Source organism: Diadema setosum, chromosome 6, assembly GCF_964275005.1.
Source record: "Diadema setosum chromosome 6, eeDiaSeto1, whole genome shotgun sequence".
In the NCBI taxonomy this organism is placed as follows: Eukaryota; Metazoa; Echinodermata; class Echinoidea; order Diadematoida; family Diadematidae; genus Diadema; species Diadema setosum.
Window position 1 is genome coordinate 35,584,738 of NC_092690.1, and position 22,982 is coordinate 35,607,719.

Consider the following 22,982-nt stretch of genomic DNA (forward strand, 5'->3'; position numbering starts at 1 on the left):
TTGGATTCACGATGAGCCATTCCTTTCATACTAAAGAAAAAAATCATTGTCTGATTATGTCAATTAATATCGCAGTATTTCAAAGTGAAATGAATATCCCTACTAACTAGTTACATGACACATACATAATGATGTCTTGAAATTTGTTGTGAAGATGAAAGATGAATGTTACAAAGAGAGAGGAGGTAGCCATCCTAACCGCATTCATGCAAGACTAATGATATTGTAGCAAAATTCCCCCCCCCCCCCAAACTCGCGTCCTTCGACTGGGAGTCGTGAAGCTTAAATATCCACCGTGCCACGGCGCCCTCGCCCCCCCCCCCTCCCCCCCCCCCCAAAAAAAAAAGAAAAAAAAAAAGAAAAAAGAGGAAAACCAAAAAGACACCCAAACAAAAACAAAAACAAAAAACGAAAGAAACGAAAACAATGTTATTTGGCATAAAACAGTCATGATTATGCTTGATTTTTATGGTTCATCCCTGCAATACTGAAGATTTGCGATTCTTAATATTATTAAAGTATCCGTGGCATAATTATTATGCTTATTGTCGCTGGCATTCAATGCATATATAGTGTAGGCAAGAACTTCCACTTGCATGCTAATCTCTTGGTTCTCGGGAAATTTGCGAAATTATCATGCACGCAATTATTCCTCGTTTTACGGTAAAACCTTGTGTTCGCATGTTGCAACTTCAGCGGTAAAACAAAACAAAACCAAAGGCAAGGTTAAACTTCGTCTGCTTTACACATCATTCTTAGGATGATCACTGACGTGACAATTTTGTGTGTCCACTGCTTCAGAAAGATTAACTGTCTTATAATTTGATCGACACAGTGGGATTAACATCTGCAGGAAGAAAACCTGAAGCATATTCCAAAATTCGGTTCAAATATATTAGGCGCCAAATCTTCAATCTATTCTATGTTGACGAATTCATACACGGACGAAAGGAGAATGGTTAGCAATGTATACAAATTTCTGTCAAACTTCCAATGGCCCATTTAAAATATTATGCAACATGTAGGTTAATTGTCACATCATCAAGTGATCAGCAACAGAGTGAATACCGCTGTGCCAACGTGTAGTCATCACAACAAGAGTAGCTTTTTCGTATTATGTATAATCACGTCAAAAGCACGCGGCAGTTTCTTTTTGAATGGACTCCCGCTATCTACTTTCAGGAGATTAAGTTTGCCACGCTGAACGTTTCACGTTATAAAAGAACCTTCTTCATCCCCATCCTGACAATAGAAAGCGTCGCCTACATCATCATCCCCATCCCGACAATAGAAAGCGTCGACTATTAAAGCAACCACATCCTGTGTACCACCGATGTTGTTGTTGTTCTTTTAGTTTTGTGGAGCTCTCTTCCGGGTGTGCTGTGTGGGCAATTTACTCCAAAAAAAATATATTCAATTTAAATATACACTTAAATTCAATTATAAAAACCTACACTACTTCTAATTATTTACACAATCTAATAATAATAATAATAATAATAATAATAATAATAATAATGATAATAATATATATATATATAGATAGATATATATATATATATTTACAAATGAGATATTTACAGAGAAAGAAAGGGGACACGTTTTAAGAAAAGATATCGCCTGCCTAAAGTACTCCTGCACCGACATGCAGGGTTACGCCGTTCCCGTCGGCAAGCAGGTAGAGGACCCGCCCGCCGACGCCGGTGAAGTGTCGGCCTTTCCCGGGGGCAGGGCGCCTCTAGTGTTAGCCTATATGATAGGCGGGGACATCATGGAAGAGGAGGGATGATAGAAGAATAGAGGAAAGGGTGAGGACAGAACAGAGAAAACAGACACCGATGCTTTTCGTCCCGTCTCTTTGTTGGGTATGTCGGAGCACTAGACCAGAAAGTCTTTGTAGATCCGAGCATGCATCTTGAAGAGGGCTTGCTCCAGTCGATTTGAGCGACATTATAAGTCGTCTTTAAGATGACAATAGCATTTCAAACACAAAGTTCAAAATTGATGCGCCTCTCTAGCCTGAAATAAATATATTTTCAATTGTTAGCTGAGCTAACCTATTAGCATAAGAATGTTGACAGGTGCCGGGTTCGAAGCTTTCGCAGGAGGAGAGAGCTGTGGAGCTCACTGACCTAGTTCGACACGCAGCAGAACGGACGTCTTATTCCTTCTCGCTTCTATTATTATCGTGCACTAGCGGCAATGTGACTCTGCTCTCCGAAATCAAAATGTCGGATCAGGAATTCAGCAGAGAGCAAGACCACACCCTGGGTTCTGAAGTCCCCACAGTTTTTCAACCCGCAACACTGACCCCGTCATTTGTGAGCAACGCCATTAAAGAGGCCTTCGGTTCCTTTAAGGAGTATTTTGACTCTTCTATCGCCCAAGTGAAAGAGGAAAGCGAGAAAAAGCTCTCTGCCGCTTCCACGGAACTTCAACAACTAAAAAGGGCGTCGGAATTGTCATTTCGTTTCAAGGGCAACAGAGTTCAATTCGAATTCAACTCTAGTTTGCAGGAAAAGCTAGAGAAGGGCGTGGCCTTACTGGAGGAAGGCAAGCACGTTGCTGCCCTTTCCAAGTTGAAAGAGGGCATAGCCGACATCAGGAAAAGAAAGAAGTTATTCAGGCTTGCTGATAAATCTGATGCAGGTTAGTGTTTTAAAAGAATTATAAACATTCTTGGGAGAGGTTCTAATCGTTGGTGTGATAATGAGGAAAGCGAGGGCGCGGAGCGCCTGGGCTAGAATGTATGTACTTTTAGAAGTGAAATTGAGTGATTGTTGCACACTGTGAAAAATTGAAAAAAATTGTATGATTACGTATGGAAATGCAGTATGAAAAAAAAAAAAATTGTGTGGGGGAGGGGGGGGGGGGGGCAAATGCCCCCCTCCCCTACTGGGTACGCCGTAAGGCCATGGCGATAAGGGCTGCACACTCGTTATGGAAATTCCATGACATATTATATATATATACAACCTGCAATTGTATCGTGACAGAAATATGCATTACATTGAGCAGGCTGCTGCTATTATGTAAATAAGTTTCAGTCTGTCAGCTTCGGTGAATTCTTGAATATGTGATTCTCTACTAATTATTTAATTGTTATGCAAGTAGCACTATGTCATTTTATAGGGTGGTCAGCAGTTGACGAATATCTGAGCGATGACCTTGCAAGCGATTCTGAGGATGAAAAACGTATCAGGCAGGCACAGGCAAGGGCGGCGAGAAAACGCAAATCGTCTCGGAACATCCCAGCCGCCAAGGGCAAACCTCCGAAGAGTGATGGGTATAGGACTGCAAGTCCTTCTTCTGGTCATTTTTTTCGCGGCTTTAGCGGAAAAAGTAGATACGCCTATGGGGGTACCGGTAACTCCAGCCTTGGTTGGCGAGGGGCCAGCAGTGGGCCAAAGTCGACAGATTTCTGCTTCGCGTGCGGAAAGCAAGGGCACTGGAGAAGGGGGTGTCCAGGGGCCGGTAACCAAGGTCCCCCGATCAGGGATAACATTGCGCAGCAACGCTAATGGTCCTGCTTCTATGGAACAAAATGAGCAAGGTAGATTAGTTCGATCGTTTAATCCGTTGACTACGATGCACGAGTTATCTCGTGTTAGCCGTTCTCCTCTCAGATACCAAGCATGAGTTATCTCGTGGAAAAAGGAGCCCTTGAATGCACACTTAAAACCTAGAAATTCACATATAGTGGAATGTTGATCTGACTGAAAATAACATTCAATAATTAATGAATCAAGGGAACTGACATAGACTTCCTTGGGGTAACACCTTAGATATTAGAAGTGAAAATGGAGTGGAAAATCAAACAGCCAAGTCCGCCCTGTTAATGCGGCTGTGACGATATCGAGCAAGACTCGCGTATTCAACTAGACCGTAAGCTACGGGATAACTGTGTTCTCAACATGATTGCGATGAAGAACAATGAGATGATAGTGTATGAGAGAGGTCAGAGGAATAATTAAGAATGTTGTCATCAATGATGAATGGATAATGTAGTCTACTTCTTGTTGGAAGCGGGTATAACCAACTCGTGAGCTAGTACTTCCGAGCTGAGTTCTCTTGTGATTTTACCACGTACAGGCGTTCGGTATGACACGCTGCATGACGATGGCGCCAAGTTAATCCAGTCTTCCCTGAAAGATGAGTTGGAAACAGCTTCCGGTACTTCTCGAGATATTTCGGAGACAGACTTTAACTGCCCTAGCGGAGCTAGCAGTATCGCTTTTGCTGAAAGTGAACGGTACGAAGAAGAAATTTACTTAAACAATTACTTTGAATATGAGCAAGGTAGCTCAGAACCGATAGTCAAAGGAAGACTAAAGGCGTCAATACAATTTTGGAAAGACATTGGTGCATCTCAATTTGTGTTAGATACCATTGAACACGGTTATATGTTACCGTTATTGCAGACTCCTCCCCGACTAGAATCAAGAAACAGTAAATCTGCCTTGTCTCACCCTGAATTTGTCAATGAAGCTGTTCTTGATTTATTAAAGAAAAAACTAATTGTTGAGTCTTTTGTTGCACCTCATGTTGTTAACCCCCTTTCAGTGTCAATTCAAAGCTCTGGAAAAAAAGAGACTGATTCTTGATTTACGTTTAGTTAATAAATATTGTGGAAGGACAAAGTTAAATTTGAGGATTGGAATATAGCACTTACTTATTTTAAAAAGGGAGATTTTATCTTTTCATTTGACCTTAAGTCAGGTTATCATCATTTTGATATTTTTCAGGACCATACTCGCTTTTTAGGATTTAGTTGGGATTTTGGTAATGGTCCTAGATATTATACTTTTCAAGTATTGCCGTTTGGCTTGTCCACAGCTCCGTACGTCTTTACAAAATGCCTCAAACCGATTGTTAACCATTGGCGAAGTAAAGGGATATTCATTGTTTTGTATCTAGATGATGGTTGGGGTCGTGCTGCTTCGTTTGATACAGTGAAAGATGACATATTAAAAGCAGGTTTGGTACCTAATGTCGAGAAATCGCAGTGGATCCCAGTCCCATGTTTGGATTGGCTTGGGTTAACATGGGATAGCAGTATTGGTTGTCTAAAGATTACCAAGAGGAGGATGAAGGACCTGGAGTCATGTTTGGACACTTTTCAGACACGTTTGCCAAATGTTTCAGCAAGAAAAATAGCGGCTATCGCTGGAAAGATCAATTCTCTTTACCCAGTAGCGGGTGGTTTAACTCAGTTAAAAACTAGATTTATGCATTGTGAAATCATTCGCAGAGATCATTGGGATAAAGAGTACAATATAGACAGTGACAATAACTTGATTGCCGAGTTATTTTTCTGGAAGGAAAATCTTGTCATCCTTAATGAACGCATGCTGTTTGAGTATTTTATTCCACAGACCATTGTATACTCTGATGCCAGTAAGTCAGACTGTGGAGCCTGGATTGGTGAGTGTGCTGGCATGAAAATGGCAAGAAACTGGACTAAAGTAGAAATGTCGAAAAGCTCCACTTGGAGAGAACTTATGGCGCTAAGTTTGGCGTTGAAATCATTTGCACCCTACTTGCGAAGTAAGGTTGCGAAAATAATTACAGACAATAGAGGTGTAGTCTCTATCGTGGAGAAGGGTAGCATGATTGCAGAATTGCACGAGCTTAGCTTGGACATTTTTAATTTTTGCAGAAAAAGTAGGTTCACTTTACAGGTTCACTGGGTTCCCAGAGAGGAGAACCGTTGTGCAGATGCACTTAGTCGGAAAGAAATGATTGATTTCGATGACTGGGGAGTTTCTGTTGAATTCTTTAAATTTTTGGATGAGGTGTGGGGGCCGCATACTGTTGACAGGTTCGCAGATGATTCTAATTTCAAATTACCAAAGTTTAATTCTAAATATTGGTGTCCTAATACGGATGCAGTAGACGCGTTTTCGTGCGATTGGGCGGGCGAGGATAATTGGCTGGTGCCCCCTATCGATAGTATTGGGCAAGTTTTGAATCACGTTAGAGTGTGTTCCGCTATCAGTTGTGCCATATTGGCCTTCTGCCCCATTTTGGCCCCTTTTGTTTTCGGAGAATAGAGAATCTCGTTTATTAATATCGCGTGTAGTAAAGATTGATAATCCCGAAGGAGTTTTCGTTGAAGGCAGAAATAGGAATTCTATATTTGGGACAAAGGAATTCCAAAGTCCAGAGTTATGTGTACGATTGAATTCTGCATAATTTCATAACGTATCAGTCGTAGGACTATATTATGGCATCAGCCGCCTGGCTATGGAATCAGCCGCATGGCTATGAAATCAGCCGCATGGCTGTGGAATCTGCCGCAGGGCTGAATGAAAGCTATTACATAGCTTTCTTTCCGCGGTTTGATGAATTTTTATGCTGCGCTTGGCAGCGGCGAATGAAATTCATCAAAAATTTTAGCCTTTGGGGTCTATACACTATGTTGTTTAGGTGTCGAATGTATAGCATGTCTTGTAATGACCACACAGGATAGGTGGAAGTTGTGCTATTCCTCTTTTTATATTCCCCCCAGATTTTCGCCACAGGACGAATAATAATATGGTAAAACATTGACCAAGATTTTGGCAGCTTCAAGAGCTGATAACATGGTTTATAAATACAAGAGAGCTTGGTCAGCCTGGGAAGAATGGTGTACGCAATTTAAGGTAAATTCAGCTCTGGCTGAACCAGAAGACATTAGTCGATACCTCATTCATTTATACCAAAGTGGTGCTCCTTACTCCAGGATGGAGTCGGCCTTTTACGCTATAAAATGGCATTATGACTGTAATCCCAAGGTACACATTAACCCGTGTGATCGGAAGTTTCTACACATTGTACTTCAAGGATTGAAGAAGCTGCTGTTTAAACCTATTGTAAAAAAGGAACCTATTACACCAGACATTTTGAAGGCAGTTGTAGAGAAATATAGTTCTTCCACTAGTTTAGTGGATATTCGTTTATGTGCCATGATACTGATTGCATATGCTGGATTTCTACGATATGACGAACTGATAAATATTCGTAGGTGCGATCTTGATACGTATGTTTCCCATGTGAACATTTTCATTATGAAAAGTAAAACTGATATTTATAGACAAGGAGCATGGGTCCTCATAGGTGCTACTAATACACCAACCTGTCCGGTTTCGGCTTTGCGGAAGTATTTGTTGGCTGCGGAGTTAGATGATCCAGCTGATGAGAAATTTCTTTTCAGACCCGTCAATTATTGTAAGTTCAAAGAATCCTACAAATTAAGGGATGGACAATTGTCATACACTCGGTGTTTGGATCTGTTACGGGATGCCCTGTCAGCAGTGGGTTTAGAACCGAAAAAGTTCGGCATGCACAGCCTTCGAAGCGGCGGTGCTACAGCGGCCGCAAAATTTGGAGTCCCAGATAGACTGTTTAAGAAGCATGGTAGATGGCGTTCAGAAACTGCCAAGGATGGATACATTAAAGATACAATGTAGTATGAATGATCGTCTCTCGGTATCTTTGAATTTGGGCCTCTAAAACATTGCGTATGGATATAACGTTGATTGTATATGATAACGTTATGTAAGCGAATAAACTGCCTTGTTTATTCTGCACTATTATGAAGCATGTGAGATATTACTGACACATTGTTTATGGAATGAAACTTGGATTAAAATCTCCTAAATGAAATTGTATGCGTTTTGTTTCCTTGTTACCCGTTCTTTAATTGACTGAGAGGGGAGGGCATAGGAATAGCCCTGTCTTGCCGTCGAAGCTTGGTGCTCCCCTAGGATTCAGGTATTATGTATATATTATGTTCTTTTGCAGGTTATGCGTTAGGGAAGGGAGGCGGGATTGAAAATAATTTATTCACGTTTGAGTAGCGAATTAGGGAATAAATATATTTTCAATTGTTAGCTGAGCTAACCTATTAGCATAAGAATGTTGACAGGTGCCGGGTTCGAAGCTTTCGCAGGAGGAGAGAGCTGTGGAGCTCACTGACCTAGTTCGACACGCAGCAGAACGGACGTCTTATTCAGAGACGGAATTGCGACGTCCATCACTGGTATTGTCGGGACGGCCTGCAAGCTCGAGATAGAGGACCATATGACCAGGACGAAACAGCTGTGGGGATAAGAGCATCGGGAGGCGGTATTGGTTCCGGCATGTCAAGAAGCAGTTCGTGAGGGGGGTTCCAGGCGCGTATAACGTAAGTCATCAGTTCTCTCCGTCCGTTCTGTCTTGCCGTCGAAGCTTGGTGCTCCCCTAGGATTCAGGTATTATGTATATATTATGTTCTTTTGCAGGTTATGCGTTAGGGAAGGGAGGCGGGATTGAAAATAATTTATTCACGTTTGAGTAGCGAATTAGGGAATAACTATTCTATATAGACACTGAGGTGTCCAACAAGTTCAAGAAAAGGAAAATTTGGCTCTTGCATAGAAATGGGCACATGGTGCAATTCAAAGCATAAGATACTCATTCATAATTGTAAACTTACCCCAACGTTTGAAAGAATGCATGTAACTGAAAGAAAATATCTTTAATATGTTAAATGAAACAAATCATTGAAAATCAGAGAAATCTCTCCACCTGAAACTTATTATATTGTTATATCAATAACAGTCAAGTTTCTTTACAATTCGTCGTAACTACCATCAATCTTCTTGGCGACCATTTCTTCGCACTCAGCCAGGAAAGGACAGCTGAAACAAGTTCTGCAGTCGAATTCCCGTTTGAAAGCTGGACAGAATCTCTCCTCCAGCTCTAAAGTATTACAGGACGACATAGATTTTAGCAATTATATTACAACCATCAAGAAGGCCGACGTCCAGTTGAAGTAAATGCCGCAACAGAATAAAAAGGTAAACCCGGTGTTAAAATGCAAAGATTTGATTCAATGGTGTGTCAAAGAACACAAATATCAATGTATTCTACAGCAACAAAAATGACAGAAGTTAACGGAGTTTGACAAAGAACGATGACCAGCTGAAATAAGTATTAGAATGTTAGTCTAGTTCCCGTTTTGAAGTCGGACAAAATCTCACCACCTGATGCCTAACAATATTATATCAATAAGAGTCAAGTTTCCTTACAACTCGTCGTAGCTACCATCTTTTAATATCATCACAAGCCCCTTTTTACACTTTCACGGATTGCTTCACGGATGACCACGGATCGTCATCCGTGGTGTTCCGGCATGCAAAATATCGATTTTCCTTTCAATGCCGGTGTGAATACGGTCCCAACTGGTTGTCTACACGGACAAGTACGGAAGCAACAAGGACAAGTACGGTGCCTACACAGACAGACAAGGAATGAACGCGGACCACAGCGGAAACGATACGGAGCTTACACGGATATCAAGGAAGAGCACGGATGCAACTGGGTCCCTTCGCGGTGTTTACGCGGACATCCCCAAAAAGCTGACACATTACATTTGCTTTTTCTTTTTATACTTCATCATTTTTGGGCGACATGCTTCCAGAGCTAAGTAATATGTAACAAGCACACCAGAAAATCTACAGCAGATTACATACGCATCTGCTTGTCGACATCATAAAGGCATATCTCTTTGTTGCAAAATCTCATTTTGCGGGAACATAACAACATAAACAAAGCAAAACAAAATATGACAAATCAAACGTCCCCCCCCCCCAAAAAAAAAGAAAGAAAAAACAGCAAGAAGATGTGTGTGGGTCACTGAAGATTCTCATGCGATATAAACCTACTAGAGGAGTCGATTGGCTGTACTGATGGGTGAAGATGTGAGCAAATTTCATTGACTTTCTGAGCTTGTATTGGCAAAATATACACGAATTTCTCATCCCGGATGGAGCCGATGCTAATACGGACGTTCCGATGTCTTCACGGAGGCAACACGGAGTAGCCGGTGCCTACAAGGAAGGAATACGGATGCAATACGGAGTAGACGGTGCCGACAAGGAAGAGTTTGTATTGATTTCAATCCGTGATGTCCGGGATGAAAAATGAAGCAAGCTCATTTTTTTTCTTTTTTTCAGCGGACATGCCGGATGATCAAGGATAACGTCGGATGACTTCACGAAGTCAACACGGTCATGCCGGAAATAGTACGGATGATCCCGGACCGACGATCCGTGGTCATCCGTGATGCAATCCGTGAAAGTGTAAAAGGGGCTTATAGCGACCAAATTCTTCGCACTCGGCCGTGAAAAAAAGAGTTCCGTGTGTGTGTGTGTGTGTGTGTGTTCCCGAAACCAAGACATCATCTTCCGAAACATAATGGCAAGTGAAAACATTTGCATAATTTTCCTTTGGTGATAGTTTCTGGTTGCGGAAAGTGGGCGAAAAAAAAAAAATCCGCCTTTACAGTAAAGTTAAAAGGCGAACGCAGATGACATTCTATGATATGTTGACAACATGAAATCATTTTTTTTTCTTTGTTTTGTTTCTTTTTCTAAGAATAACAAACAATAAGAACAGTTAACAGGGATCGACAAAAGCGGGATGGGCAGCTGAAACAAGTTCTTCAGTCGTATTCCCGTTTGAAAGCTGGACGGAATCTCTCCTCCCGCTTTAAAATCTTACACGACGACATAAATTTTAACAATTATATTGCAACAATGACGAAGGCCGACGACCAGTTGAAGTAAATACTGCAACAAAGTAAAAAGGTAAGCCCGGTATCAAAATACACAGATTTGAGTCAATGATGTGTCAAATAACACAGAAATCATTGTATTCTATGCAGCTACAAACATGACAGAAGTTAATGGAGTTTAACAAAGAAAGACAACCAGCTGAAATAAGTATAAGAATGTTAGTCTAGTTCCCGTTTGGAATTCGGACAAAATCTCTCCACCTGAAGCTTAACATTTAAATCGATAACAGTCAAGTTTCCTTACAAGTCGTCGTAGCTACCATCAACCATCTTAGCGACCAATTCTTCGCACTCGGCCGTGAAAGAGAGTTTGGTATTTTACCGAAACCAAGACATCATCTCCTGAAACATAATGGCAAGTGAAAACATTCGCGTAATTTTCTTTTTGCGATAGTTTCTGGTTGCGCAAAGTGGGTGAAAAAAAAAAAATCCGCCTTTACAGTAAGGTTAAAAGGCGAATGCAGCTGACATCTTATGGTATGTTGACAACATGAAATCAATATCCCTTTTTTAGCATAACAAACAATGAGAACAGTCAGTCGAATTCCCGTTTGAACGCTGAACGGAATCTCTCCGCCCGCTGTAAAATTTTACAAGACGACATAAATGTTAACAATGATTACAACCACGCGAAGGCCGACGACCAGTTGAAGTAAATGCCGCAACAGAATAAATAGGTAAACACGTTGTTAAAATACAAATATTTGATTCAATATTGTGTCAAATAACAAAAGAAAAAATCAATGTATTCTACAGCAAAAAATATAACAGAAGTTGTCGGAGTTTGACAACGAACGGCGACCATGAAATAAGTTTTGAACGATGGTCAAGTTTTCAATTGTAAACCGGACAAAATCTCTCCGCCGTGTTTCCTACGCGTAAAGACAAGATAATACAAATTCAATGTCTATCGACTGCGGTCAAGTCTCCTTTCACATCGCCGTAACTACCATTTGCACAAAAGACGGAAAGTCAGCCTGTTATTCACAATTATCTATAGCAGCGAGAATACATTTTTTTTTTCTCGTGAAAACACAAAACTTCCCATTTATTATCGTACTCGGCATTGCGAATCATATCACCCAGCGGATTAGCTGTAGCCACGCGCTTTGGACGTTGCTCGACGATGGAACAGAGACTGAATTTCGGTGGTACAGTAATGGTAATTCGTCGGACGATATGCGACGTTTTAGATCACACGGATACAGGCTTTATAATGTGACAAGTACAGCTGAACAAAACATAAACTTGAACGCGAACGGCATTGAAACGAAGCCATAACTATAGTCAGGACATTTCCCGACGGTTGAACAATGATTCGTCGGGAACGATATGCGACGTTTTCAACAAAAGAAACGCAAGGCACAATAGAAGCCGAACTTTGAAAATAGCTAGTAAGTCGGGACGAAAAGCGACGATTAGTGAAAGGGAATCCTTTCTCTATCGTCGCTTATCGTCGGGACGAATAAACAAAGGTATGAAAAGAAAGTACGTGTATTCATACGCACGGTTGCTTATTCATATGCACGTGACGCCTGTTCATATGAAGAGTTTGTTTGCAAAAACCGATAAGTCCATATTTGCCAAATGGAGATATTTGCGATTAACGGTCAAGAAAAATAAAGAGAATAATAGGAAAATTTTTGCTTCTTTTGACCATAACTTCAAAAATATACCTTTATATGTAGTGACCAATGTATCATTTAAAAGGTATTATTTTGTACTTTATGACAAAGATCGTACTTCAAAATCTTCAAAAATGGACTTATCGGTTTTTGCAAACAAACCCTTCATATGCAAATCATCAAACATGCACAATGCGACATCGTCGCGACGAAGATATCTCTCTATCGGGTTTCTCTGTGGTGCCTTAGTGATTTTTTAGATACACCTAACTCCAAAACTATATTTCTTGACCCAACATATAAAGAAGAAATAATAAAGATTGTTGCCAATTTGAAAGAAGGTAAAAGTCCTGGCCACGACGGAATTGACAACTATTTGACAAAAAAAAACATAATTCCTCAAATAGTGGATCCCTTAGTACATATTATCAACTCATTGCTTGCAACTGGCCATGTGCCAAAAATAGCATGAAAATTGCGAAAGTAATTCCTATTTATAAGAAAGGGGAGAAGGATGATGTCAATAACTATAGACCCATATCTTTATTATCTTCTATTTCTAAGATTCTTGAAAGAATAATCTACATCAGGACAGTACGTTTTCTTAAAACCTGCGACATATTTTCAAACTTTCAATTTGGATTCAGGGAAAATCACAGCACAACACACGCACTACGTGCCCTCATCGACAAAGTCACACACGCACTCGACACACTTTCACACACAATAGGTATCTTCTTGGACTTCTCCAAGGCCTTTGACACGATTAACCACGGAATACTTCTCGCCAAACTGTCTCATTATGGAATACGTGGAAAGGCCTTGGAGTGGTTCACGAGTTACCTATCAGAAAGATCCCAATTTGTACATGTCAACGGCTTTGACTCTCAAAGTAAAATAATTGCATGTGGTGTTCCACAAGGGAGTTTATTAGGCCCATTGTTATTCATTATTTATATTAATGATTTTCATAGATCCTCGGAGAAACTATCATTCATATTATTCGCGGATGACTCTAATTTTTTTTTTCCACCCTGACCCAAATATCTTAATAAGAACAGTCAATGAAGAATTGATAAAGGTCATACAATGGATATACGCTAACAAATTGTCATTAAATATTCAAAAAACAAAAGTTATGCTTTTTAGTAATTCTTTAGATAGCCTCCCAGGCAATATAACATTTGATACTACTCCCTTAGAAGAAGTTTCTTCTTTTAAATTTCTTGGTGTTTGCGTTGATAACAAGCTTTCATGGAGGAATCATATTGATAACATATGTAAAATTATTTCACGTAACATTGCCGTAATGAATAGATTAAAATATTATCTTCCTTCATCCGCATTATTAACTCTTTATTCTAGTTTGATACTCCCTTATTTAAACTACTGGATTCTTGCTTGGGGTAATACATATCAGATGTTACTTGATAAACTTCTTTTATTGCAAAAGAAAGCGCTTAGAATTGTTTTTAATTTACATACCCGAGAACATACAGATGCTTTGTTTTCTGACCATAAAATGTTAAAAGTAAATGATTTGTATGTGTTTCAACTTGGTCAGTTTATGTTTAATTACAACAGTAACTTTTTACCTAAAATATTCCACGATTTATTTCATCAAAACAGTCATGTTCATAACTATCCCACGCGACGATCCGACGAATTCCATCTTCCGTTAATGAGAACCGCACATGCCCAAAATACATTTCTTTATACCGGACCCAGACTTTGGAATAATTTAGATAATAGTTTAAAAGATTCCCCAAAATTTGTCACATTTAAATATAAACTCAGAAAACATTTACTTTCTACTTATAATCTTAGATAATTTAAATTGCTATAATTTATGCTTGAGCTTTCACCTGTCCTGATGTCGCAGCACTTGGCGTGTTCTGTGTGCAGACCTCTCTTCTTTCTTCTCTCCTTTTCCTTTCCTGTCTATTGCTCTTCGTAGACTTGTATTGTTACCGTCTTCTCTCCTCTCGGTACTATCTCGCGTCCAACAGTGTATATGCATGTGGGTAATTGAATGTGTGTACGAATGTATTGTACTTGTCATATTTTCCCGGTACACGTGGTTCAATGAACAGTGTCCGGGCACTATAGCATTGGTATTCTATATTTTTTCCCCCACCTGTGTATCTCAAAATAACTACATGTATATTGTTATAGAATAGTATATCATTCACTCATTATTTATCTAGCGATCCACGTCCGACAAGCTTTGCTTTTTAGTGGATCACTATTTTCCATGATCGAATTTATTTTCCGCTCGCCCACGTAGTATTTGTACAGTGTTCCTCTTTATTATTGTACATATGTGACTCTGCACCTCAAAACAAACAAAAAGTCGCCAGATATGAATTTTTAGTTAAGACCATATTCTGAAAGAGCAGACTTTAAGCTTTAAACTGATGTATAACTCAAATCAAATGGACTCTCCTAACCTATCTAAATATTGGAAAGAAAGCACAAACTCAGGAAGAGTGTGAACTGAGAAAAGAGGCTCTGAAGTACAGTGTCTATTCAAGCGCTTAATCTTTACCAAACCGTGCTGGTTGGGCGATGAATGGGACAAAAAACAGAAAGTAAACCACCAGAGTAACAACAATGAAGAGATTATCAGATTAAACTGAAATTAGGCATGCCTTATTAGCACATTCTATTCATAATTAATGCCAATTTCCAAAGCAGTAGCCCTATCCTTTCAAAAGTTATTAGAGTTGAAAGTGAGGAGTGTGGACAAGGTTTTTCAGAAATGAAAAAGGGATGCCAAAGACACACCTAATCACACTTTTCTACCAAAAATGTTCGAGATAAACTGCTAAAAAAACACACTTTCCTGCCCGTTTTATGATACCAAATTTTACCATAATGTAAAAGAAGACCCACTCTTTCAGGAAATATGAATAAGTCAAGTTCGGCTAGGTTGACCCATTTCACTTATTTTCAGTCCTCACGCAAAATCAGTGTGTGCGACTTTATGTTCGTTTTGAGGTGCACGGTCACATATATGTTGTTCTATAATTTGTCTCGTATATCACATGAATCTTTTGCAAGCGTTTGGACAATATCATTTAATGACATGTATATATTGTACTATGTTTTTGATTTTCGTTGATTGGAAATAAACTATGATTGATTGATTGATTGAAATAAACTATGATTGATTGATTGATTGACTTTGACATTGCAATACAAAATATAGAAATCATCAAGTTGTGGTCCATAGTTACAGAAATTCCCAGTTTATGCTGTTTCATTTGTTAGTTTAGTCCATGGATTCTACATATTTATGCAAATTTACTATGTTGCTAATGTATGCTGTGAATCACAATATTTTTTTTTTTTTATGAAAAAAAAAAATCTTATATTACATAGTCAACATACATATTTACTTTATTTTGTGCCTGACTGCTCAATCACACGCTTGTCCATATGTCCTTTTCATTTTGATGGAAAGGGGAAAAAATTCGCATGAAATGCGAAATTGGTCCCGAATGTTGCCAATAAGGAATATTCCATTCATTAACAAATATTGCACTTGACCTATGGTATCATTATATTCAGCAAGATGCTGGAAATATATCACATACCACTCATATACATCCAATGTGATACAGGGTGTTCCCCCCCCCCCCCACACCCATATCAAAAAGACCTCAAATACCCCTTAATGTTCCTACAATGTAAGTGGACAAAATTGTTATACTACTAGTATTGGAAAGAGTAACTTACCCAAATAATGAAATGCAATTTAGAAGTAGTTTTTGTTTGATAATACTTTTTGCCTGGGCTTGCCAGCAATAAAATTAATTGCCTTTCAGAAGTTCCCATAGGCCACACAGTTGAAAATTCATTCAGCCAGGTCATGAATAGAAAATGTAATACATGGATCTTATATACTACATAAAATACCCAATTTAGGGTATATGTTTGCAAATGAAATGTTGCAGAATTTGGCCAGGCACTTTATTATGAACTCTACCTTGAACATTGGAGAGGTGTGGGAAATATATCTGTTCTGATGGACTTCATTATACCAATGCATCAACCCAACACTTCTGCGTAGATTATTTCAAGATTTTATCAAGATGTATATGCATGTTTTTTTTCCACTTCCACTTCATTTTACAGGAGGGCACAGACCTGGCTTTCTACACTGGACAAAATGACAGGAAGCAGAGACCACAGCCCTTCATCTTGCTGATGGGACGATCCTGGAAGAAGCCACTGCAAACCATTGTCATTAGGAAGTTTTTGCTACACGACGCGAAGACCGAGAATACGAGGAAGCGATCACTTGTGACAGTCCCCGTACTCTGACTCTTGTCCCCATATCTATGCAGTTTCGCTTTCCTGTACAGGACGGAGGCGTGGGGACAAGATTGCTGATTGGATGGCTGACTGGCTGGCTCACTCCTGCCCAGCATCGGGGCCGAGCGCTATTTTGGCCAAGTACCGTACTCGTTTTCCCCCGGATGGGACGTTCCTCAGATTGATCATGTGCAGAAGCAAATTTCGCACACGACACGCTTAACTCCCGGCCGCGTTGTGCTTGCGAAAACTCCCTATTGTAGAGAGACAGGGATTCTTGTTTCCAACTTTGACAAAGGCTGTGGACTGTGCATTCAAAGTGCATTATGTCCTAGATGTAGATTACCAGGCTCAATGTTTTGCTGCCTGGCAGTTCTTGGAGACAGTTGTGTACAAAATGCCTGGTAAAGTGACGTCCAATTCTGTGAGAGAGATCAGGACATGCCTGAACTCTTCAAATCAGGAAGATTAGACGCGTAGAATGAGATTTTCACGGTCATCAGAAGTTTAATTGACAAAGTCGACTTTTAGGTCATTCGTCAAAGCAAAGGTTTGATATATGTGTTTTATTTGTTTAAAATTCAATAAGTAATGGATACATGTCACATGGAAAGATCAAAGGACATGAGAAGATTGTTCTATTAGTGGGTAATGTTGGCCCTTGAAAACTTATGATAAAGATGGGCTAGAAATGAATTAAAAAGGGTATTTTGCATAGTAGCGACTTAATGACATATTGGGCAAGATCTTCACAGGTTTATACTGAAGCATGACAGTCAATTTTCAGAAATATAGCAATTGTGAAATTAAAACCTCATATCTGTTGAGCATAATGGAAGTGACACTCTGTACTGAATGTGGCCTTCATGAAATTCAAGATGAACTGTTTCGTAGAATGTATATTTCCATTATAAATATATTTCATTGTATATAGAGTAATCTTCATTACTGCCATCTCTATCACAGGTGTGACAGAGATGATCTTTGCTGGACAGATGTGCTGTACTTGGCACATCCCAGTTATGAAGAAAAAACAACTGTATGTGTTGGTAGCAGGTATGACTTCTCAAATTACACCAGTAAACAGGAGTAAATTTCATTACAATTACAATACACTGTATATGTTATTTGGTCTGTTCAGATATGCTGAATATAGGTATGGAGTAGAATTTTCACAAGAGATAAAGCTTATTTCTTAATGTGAATGGTTTCTCCATCTGCAGTATATTTACAGTCATCATTGTACTGTCAAGGAAATATAATCTAATAACCCCTGACTTACTATTGCAGATGTTCCCCAAAAGCATTGCAACTGAAATGATTCAAAACAACGTTACATCAAATTGAACATTGTTAAAAATGATCTAGTTAATAGAGAAGCTGTGTAGTGCAATACCTTCAGTAATATTTTCTTAGTGGGACAACAAAGTGCAGTATTGGGACAGAAAAGCAAATCCTTAGAGGGCCATTCCCTTATGCTTCGCTTATGAGATTTCCAAGCGCATGTAATAGTGACAAACACTTCAAGAACAAAGTCAGTGGTTCTAAGAAAATCAGATTTATTCCAGGAAATAAGACTCATTCAAGATTTATCTTGTCTTGTCAGGGTATGATCACTATAAAACTGTCTGTAAGGTGTGCATTGTACTGTAAAAGCATTCTGAAAAATTACATTCTCTGTGTACTGTCCATTCAGTTAGCCCTTTTGGACCCATTTGAGGGTAACTGATGGTCCCCATGCACCCACACAATATGAGAAATGAAGCAACAAAATATTCAATGTGGCACAGTTATAGATAATCTCAAGCTGAACACATCCATGTTATGCATGATAATTGATTCTTTAATTATTGCATGTTTCAAATTCAATTTGCCATTGCAGTTTAGTTGAAATATTTTGAAATGTGATTTTTACGGCGTTAAGCGCCCCATTTGTACGTAAGTGGAATCAAAATGTACATTTGACAATACACTAAGCTTTAGATGAGTCGAGGTCAATTCAGCTGGGAAATCACTTAACTCAAGCAAAACAAAAGCTCGTGATTTTTCCTCTGCAGTCAAACTGCATATTTTTACTAAATCCGCGCAAGTCGACACATTTTTCTCGGTTCTCGAGAACTTCGACCTGTCAAAGGTTAACTGTATAAGAAAAATCGTTACTCTGTATATATTCTGAAAATGGATGAGACAATTCTTGATTGGCTTAATTTGTTATTTGTAATAAGTTTGCACATCGATGGACATATTGACCGATTGAAGGTTTTCTAATGATACGATGTCAGTGATATAGACAGTGAAAATGTGCTGAAATATATAATTTGCCCAAAAAATAAACATTTGTATTATTGTGCTTATATACAAGTGAGTTGTACAGTAATATGGGATTAAGAACTGTATAAATTCTAAACATGAATATTTAATATTTGCTTTAAACAACCCAGTTGTATAAAATGACTTTTAAACAACCCGGTTGTATAAAATGACTTTTAAACAACAGTTGTTCAGAGTCTTAAACAACTTTTTTTAAACAACTCAGTTGTATAAAATTACATTTAAACAACAGTTGTTTAGACTTTTAAACAACTTTTTTTTTTAAACAACCCAGTTGTATAAAATTACTTTTAAACAACAGTTGTTTAGATTTTCAAACAACTTTTTTAAACAACCCAGTTGTTTAAATTTCTTTTAAACAACAGTTGTTTAGAATTTTTAAGCAACAAATGGTTAAAAGTTTAAACAACTACGTGTTGTTTAATTTTTAAACAACAGTTGAGCGATTCACCGGTTAACTTGTGGTTGTTTAAAAATTTTAAACAACCTTGTTGATTTTTTTCTAACAGTGTATGAAGAGATTGTTCGCAAAAACCGATAAGTCCATATTTGCCAAATGGAGATATTTGCGATTAAAGGTCAAGAAAAATAAAGAGAATAATAAGAAAAATTTTTCTTCTTTTGACCATAACTTCAAAAATGTACCTTTATATTTAATGACCAATATATCATTTAAAAGGTATTATTTTGTACTTTATGACAGAGACCGCAATTCAAAATCTTCAAAAATGGACTTATCGGTTTTTGCAAACAAACTCTTCATATATATATATATATATATAATATATGACCGTACATCACAGCACCAACAAGAAGTCGCACACAGTGCTTTCTTCTTTTTCTTCTTTTTTTATGGGGGGTCTTAAACTCTATTATCTTTTGAATGGATAATGCTACTGCTTTGAGAGTCGGTATTTGTCATGAATAGAATGTGTTAATATAGTGTGATCAATGTCAGCTTGATTTTGTTATTTCTTCATTGTTTATGCTGCGGAGTTTGACATCCTGTATTTTGTCCAATTCACCGCACAGCTAGCATGGCTCGGTAAGATTAAGCACTTAAATAGACCCTATACTTTGGAGCCTTTTTTTCTCAGTAAACGCTTTTCCACTGTATGTGTTTCCTTTTCAATATTTAGATAGGTCAGGGGCCTGTTTCACTAACATGGGAAATCGATCCAACCCAAGACCGATCCCAACTCTGGGATTGATGCCATCCTGGGAACGACTCTTGTGACGCGTTTCATCAAATCGATATTTGGGTGGGAACGATAATTAATTGAGTTCGACTAATTCAATCATAGTGAACGAGGCTGTGATCGATAGTGAGAGGTAAAGGAGAGAAACATGGTAATGACAACCAAGCAGAAGGTACGGTAAAGAAACATTGAAATTAATATTTCGTGGTCAAATTCCATTTTCAGTGTGCAAATTCCATCTTAGCATGATATGTTTATTGAAATTTCCATGGCCGATGCCATTCCAAGTCTGTTCTGGCAGTGATAAGGAAGTAGTGTCCAACGATTCCTTTACTTTGTTCGTATTGAACATGTTCATCGCAACAATCGTGATTTGCTTAGTCCCATGTGTGTAATTACGCAAACGTAGGTCAGTCTACATCTACTACTGATACGGTAGTCCACGTCTAGCTCCGTTTTTTGCTTCGTTCATGCTTGCCGACTCACGACTGTAGACCTAGAGTATAGCTGTAGATTTGTTAGAACTTGTCACTGATAAGATTGCGATTAAGTGAGCTTCGAATAACGGTGTGAACTGTCGGCAATATCGCAGAAGCCTCAAGCGATCGCGTAGGCTGTCTAACTTGTTTAGTGTCTACCAGTACCACTGTAGGGGACTAGGGGCATAGGGCCTAGACCTGTTTAAAATTCCAAGTTTGATCCTCCTCCGGACAGACGGATTTTCTGTCTAGAAACTCTAACGTTAGACCCTCTAGACCTCTACTTTTCATCACAATCACAATTGAGTCTCTCTTGTCTAGACCTTGACTCTGTAGAACTGTTCAATTTGAATGCAGTCTACAATGCAGTAGCTTCCATTATTTATAGATCCCTAGGCCTAGATCTACCACTAGTAACTAGATCTACTCGTACTACTACTAGACTAGACGCTAACTATAATTATATCCTACAGTATGGCCCTGCGTTTATGTCGCTGTACACAAGTGCTAGCGCACGGCATAGATCGGGCTAACTAGTCTAGATGCTAGATTGTGTAGTTACAAGTTAGCTAACGTCAGTATCGGAGATATCTAGTCAGTAGATCTAACATTAGATTAGTCAAGAACTAGATTCAGAGTATGGCAACGTAGCATGCTGATTCTATTATAGACCTCGGGTATCTTTGTCTGATTTTGTTTTCGGTGCTAGGTAGTTCTACTCGGTATCCATGGTTGTTTACTCGACCCTATACGGATGTTATCTCAAATTTCACTACTGTTAATATTCTATATAGGAACAAGCCATCCATAATTCGACTATAACACTGTCTTAAATTTGACAACCTGGTATGTGTAAAGACTTAATTCCATGCTTTTACGTTATGTCATATTTTGACTCGAGAGGTTGAAATGTTGTGCATTTCTTTTTTTTTTGTGGGGGGGGGGGGTTACAACAAATTGTATCAGACTGCACCAAAGTTAATTCATAACACCATATAGGCTATATTTCAATATGCATCCCTCAATGTGTCGGTTACTTCAGGTAAGATAAACTAGGCAGCAGTGCAGCGTATGTTGTGAAGAGCGAGGTGTTCACAGTAACCATGTGCAAGTCAATGTCAATATCAACAATTTCCTTTACTGAGTTGGTTCCATCGTAGGTGAGTGATTGGAAAAAAGCTGGCAGTATTTCCTGCCATTTCCATGCAATTTAATATTACCTTGATTACAGTGAAAATCAAAATATTTCTACATGGGTATGAAAATACAATGTACAAATGCACGTCAGTGCCACTTCCTTTTCCCCCTAATACATATGTTAAGTGATGACAGACAAATTTGAGAAAAGAACTAGAGCTTGATATATTTTATTTGTCATATCATATTTCTACACTACAGACTTTTATAATTAAACTTTGTAATCTACTTTATTCTGTCATCAGCAGGGACTGGCTCTGAATGTGATGTACTCTTCCACTCAGTGGACAAGAGAACCGTGCAACCCTTATGAGAGAGGTGAATTCCTGACCAGGCTTTGAGTTCATTGATTGACTGGAAAGGTGTAAGTTTAAATTCTTCATTTTTTTAATGTATTATCTATACCCAGTTTTACAACTCAATCATACTATTGTGGGAGGGGAAATTCATTAAATGGGGATGTGGTGGTAATGGCATTTCTGATCACTATACCTATGTACATTTTTATCCTTATGATGACAGCATGTACTTTGAATGCTTATTTTCCTGATACCAAATGTGAAATTTCCTTGAATTCATATTTTTTTTTAGTGTCTTGAATCTGCCTCCTTCAGAGGAAATATAAATTCTTCTCTTTCTTCTCTGTAAAGGATAGTCCCATACTTCCAGTTGGTGTTATGTGATGCAGCATTGGCAAATCAAGATCAATAAAATGGCATGTGATATCTCATATGAATCCAAAACCCTGAATGTGCAGAAAGCTGTGTTGAAACCAAAGTTGATTTTAAGTCAAATAATGTCCAGCGCAAGTGTCGGTATGGAGGCCAAAAATGCAAGTATTGTAATATTTAACTTTAATATTAGCACTATTGCCCATCATTTTTTGTATTAAGTCCTCAGAGATTTGACCTCATTTATTGGCAGATTGACATCTATTTGCAACATGACTTTGTCTGAAATTTAGCTAGATATCAAAATGAAAAACAACATAACTTGGGCTACAGATGTGATGTGATCTGTAGCTGTTCCATGTAATACAGACCTATACAATGCCCTCATGCTATGTCTTCTCTTTTATTTGCAAATTAATCTTTAGCTTTAAGTATGGCAGAGTCATTACAGAATTAATGTGATAGGGAGAAAAAAAAAAAACTCAACCGAGTAATAAAACCATTTTCTGGTTCAATACGTCTTGAATGTTTCTCTTTTTATTTTACTTTTTCTTCCTCAG

At 38.6% G+C, this 22,982-nt stretch overlaps 2 protein-coding genes across 2 annotated transcripts in view; both read left to right on the forward strand.

The window, feature by feature from the left end:
• Nucleotides 1-2,186: 2,186 nt before the first annotated feature.
• Nucleotides 2,187-3,620, forward strand: LOC140229823 (uncharacterized). The gene is made up of 2 exons (XM_072310052.1): nt 2,187-2,649; nt 3,133-3,620. The coding sequence occupies exons 1-2, from the start codon at nt 2,229-2,231 to the stop codon at nt 3,519-3,521; spliced, it is 810 nt and encodes a 269-aa protein (XP_072166153.1). The 5' UTR covers nt 2,187-2,228; the 3' UTR covers nt 3,522-3,620.
• Nucleotides 3,621-6,086: 2,466 nt separating this feature from the next.
• The window catches only part of LOC140229821 (uncharacterized), an 18,613-nt gene continuing 1,717 nt past the window's right edge, over nt 6,087-22,982 (forward strand). The window contains exons 1-6 of the mRNA XM_072310051.1: nt 6,087-8,167; nt 8,650-8,822; nt 10,402-10,613; nt 16,366-17,095; nt 17,512-17,601; nt 22,000-22,115. Of these exons, the coding sequence (XP_072166152.1) occupies nt 6,585-7,451 (867 nt within the window). The 5' untranslated portion in view covers nt 6,087-6,584 and the 3' untranslated portion in view covers nt 7,452-8,167; nt 8,650-8,822; nt 10,402-10,613; ... (1 more) ...; nt 17,512-17,601; nt 22,000-22,115. The remainder of the gene's footprint in view (nt 8,168-8,649; nt 8,823-10,401; nt 10,614-16,365; nt 17,096-17,511; nt 17,602-21,999; nt 22,116-22,982) is intronic.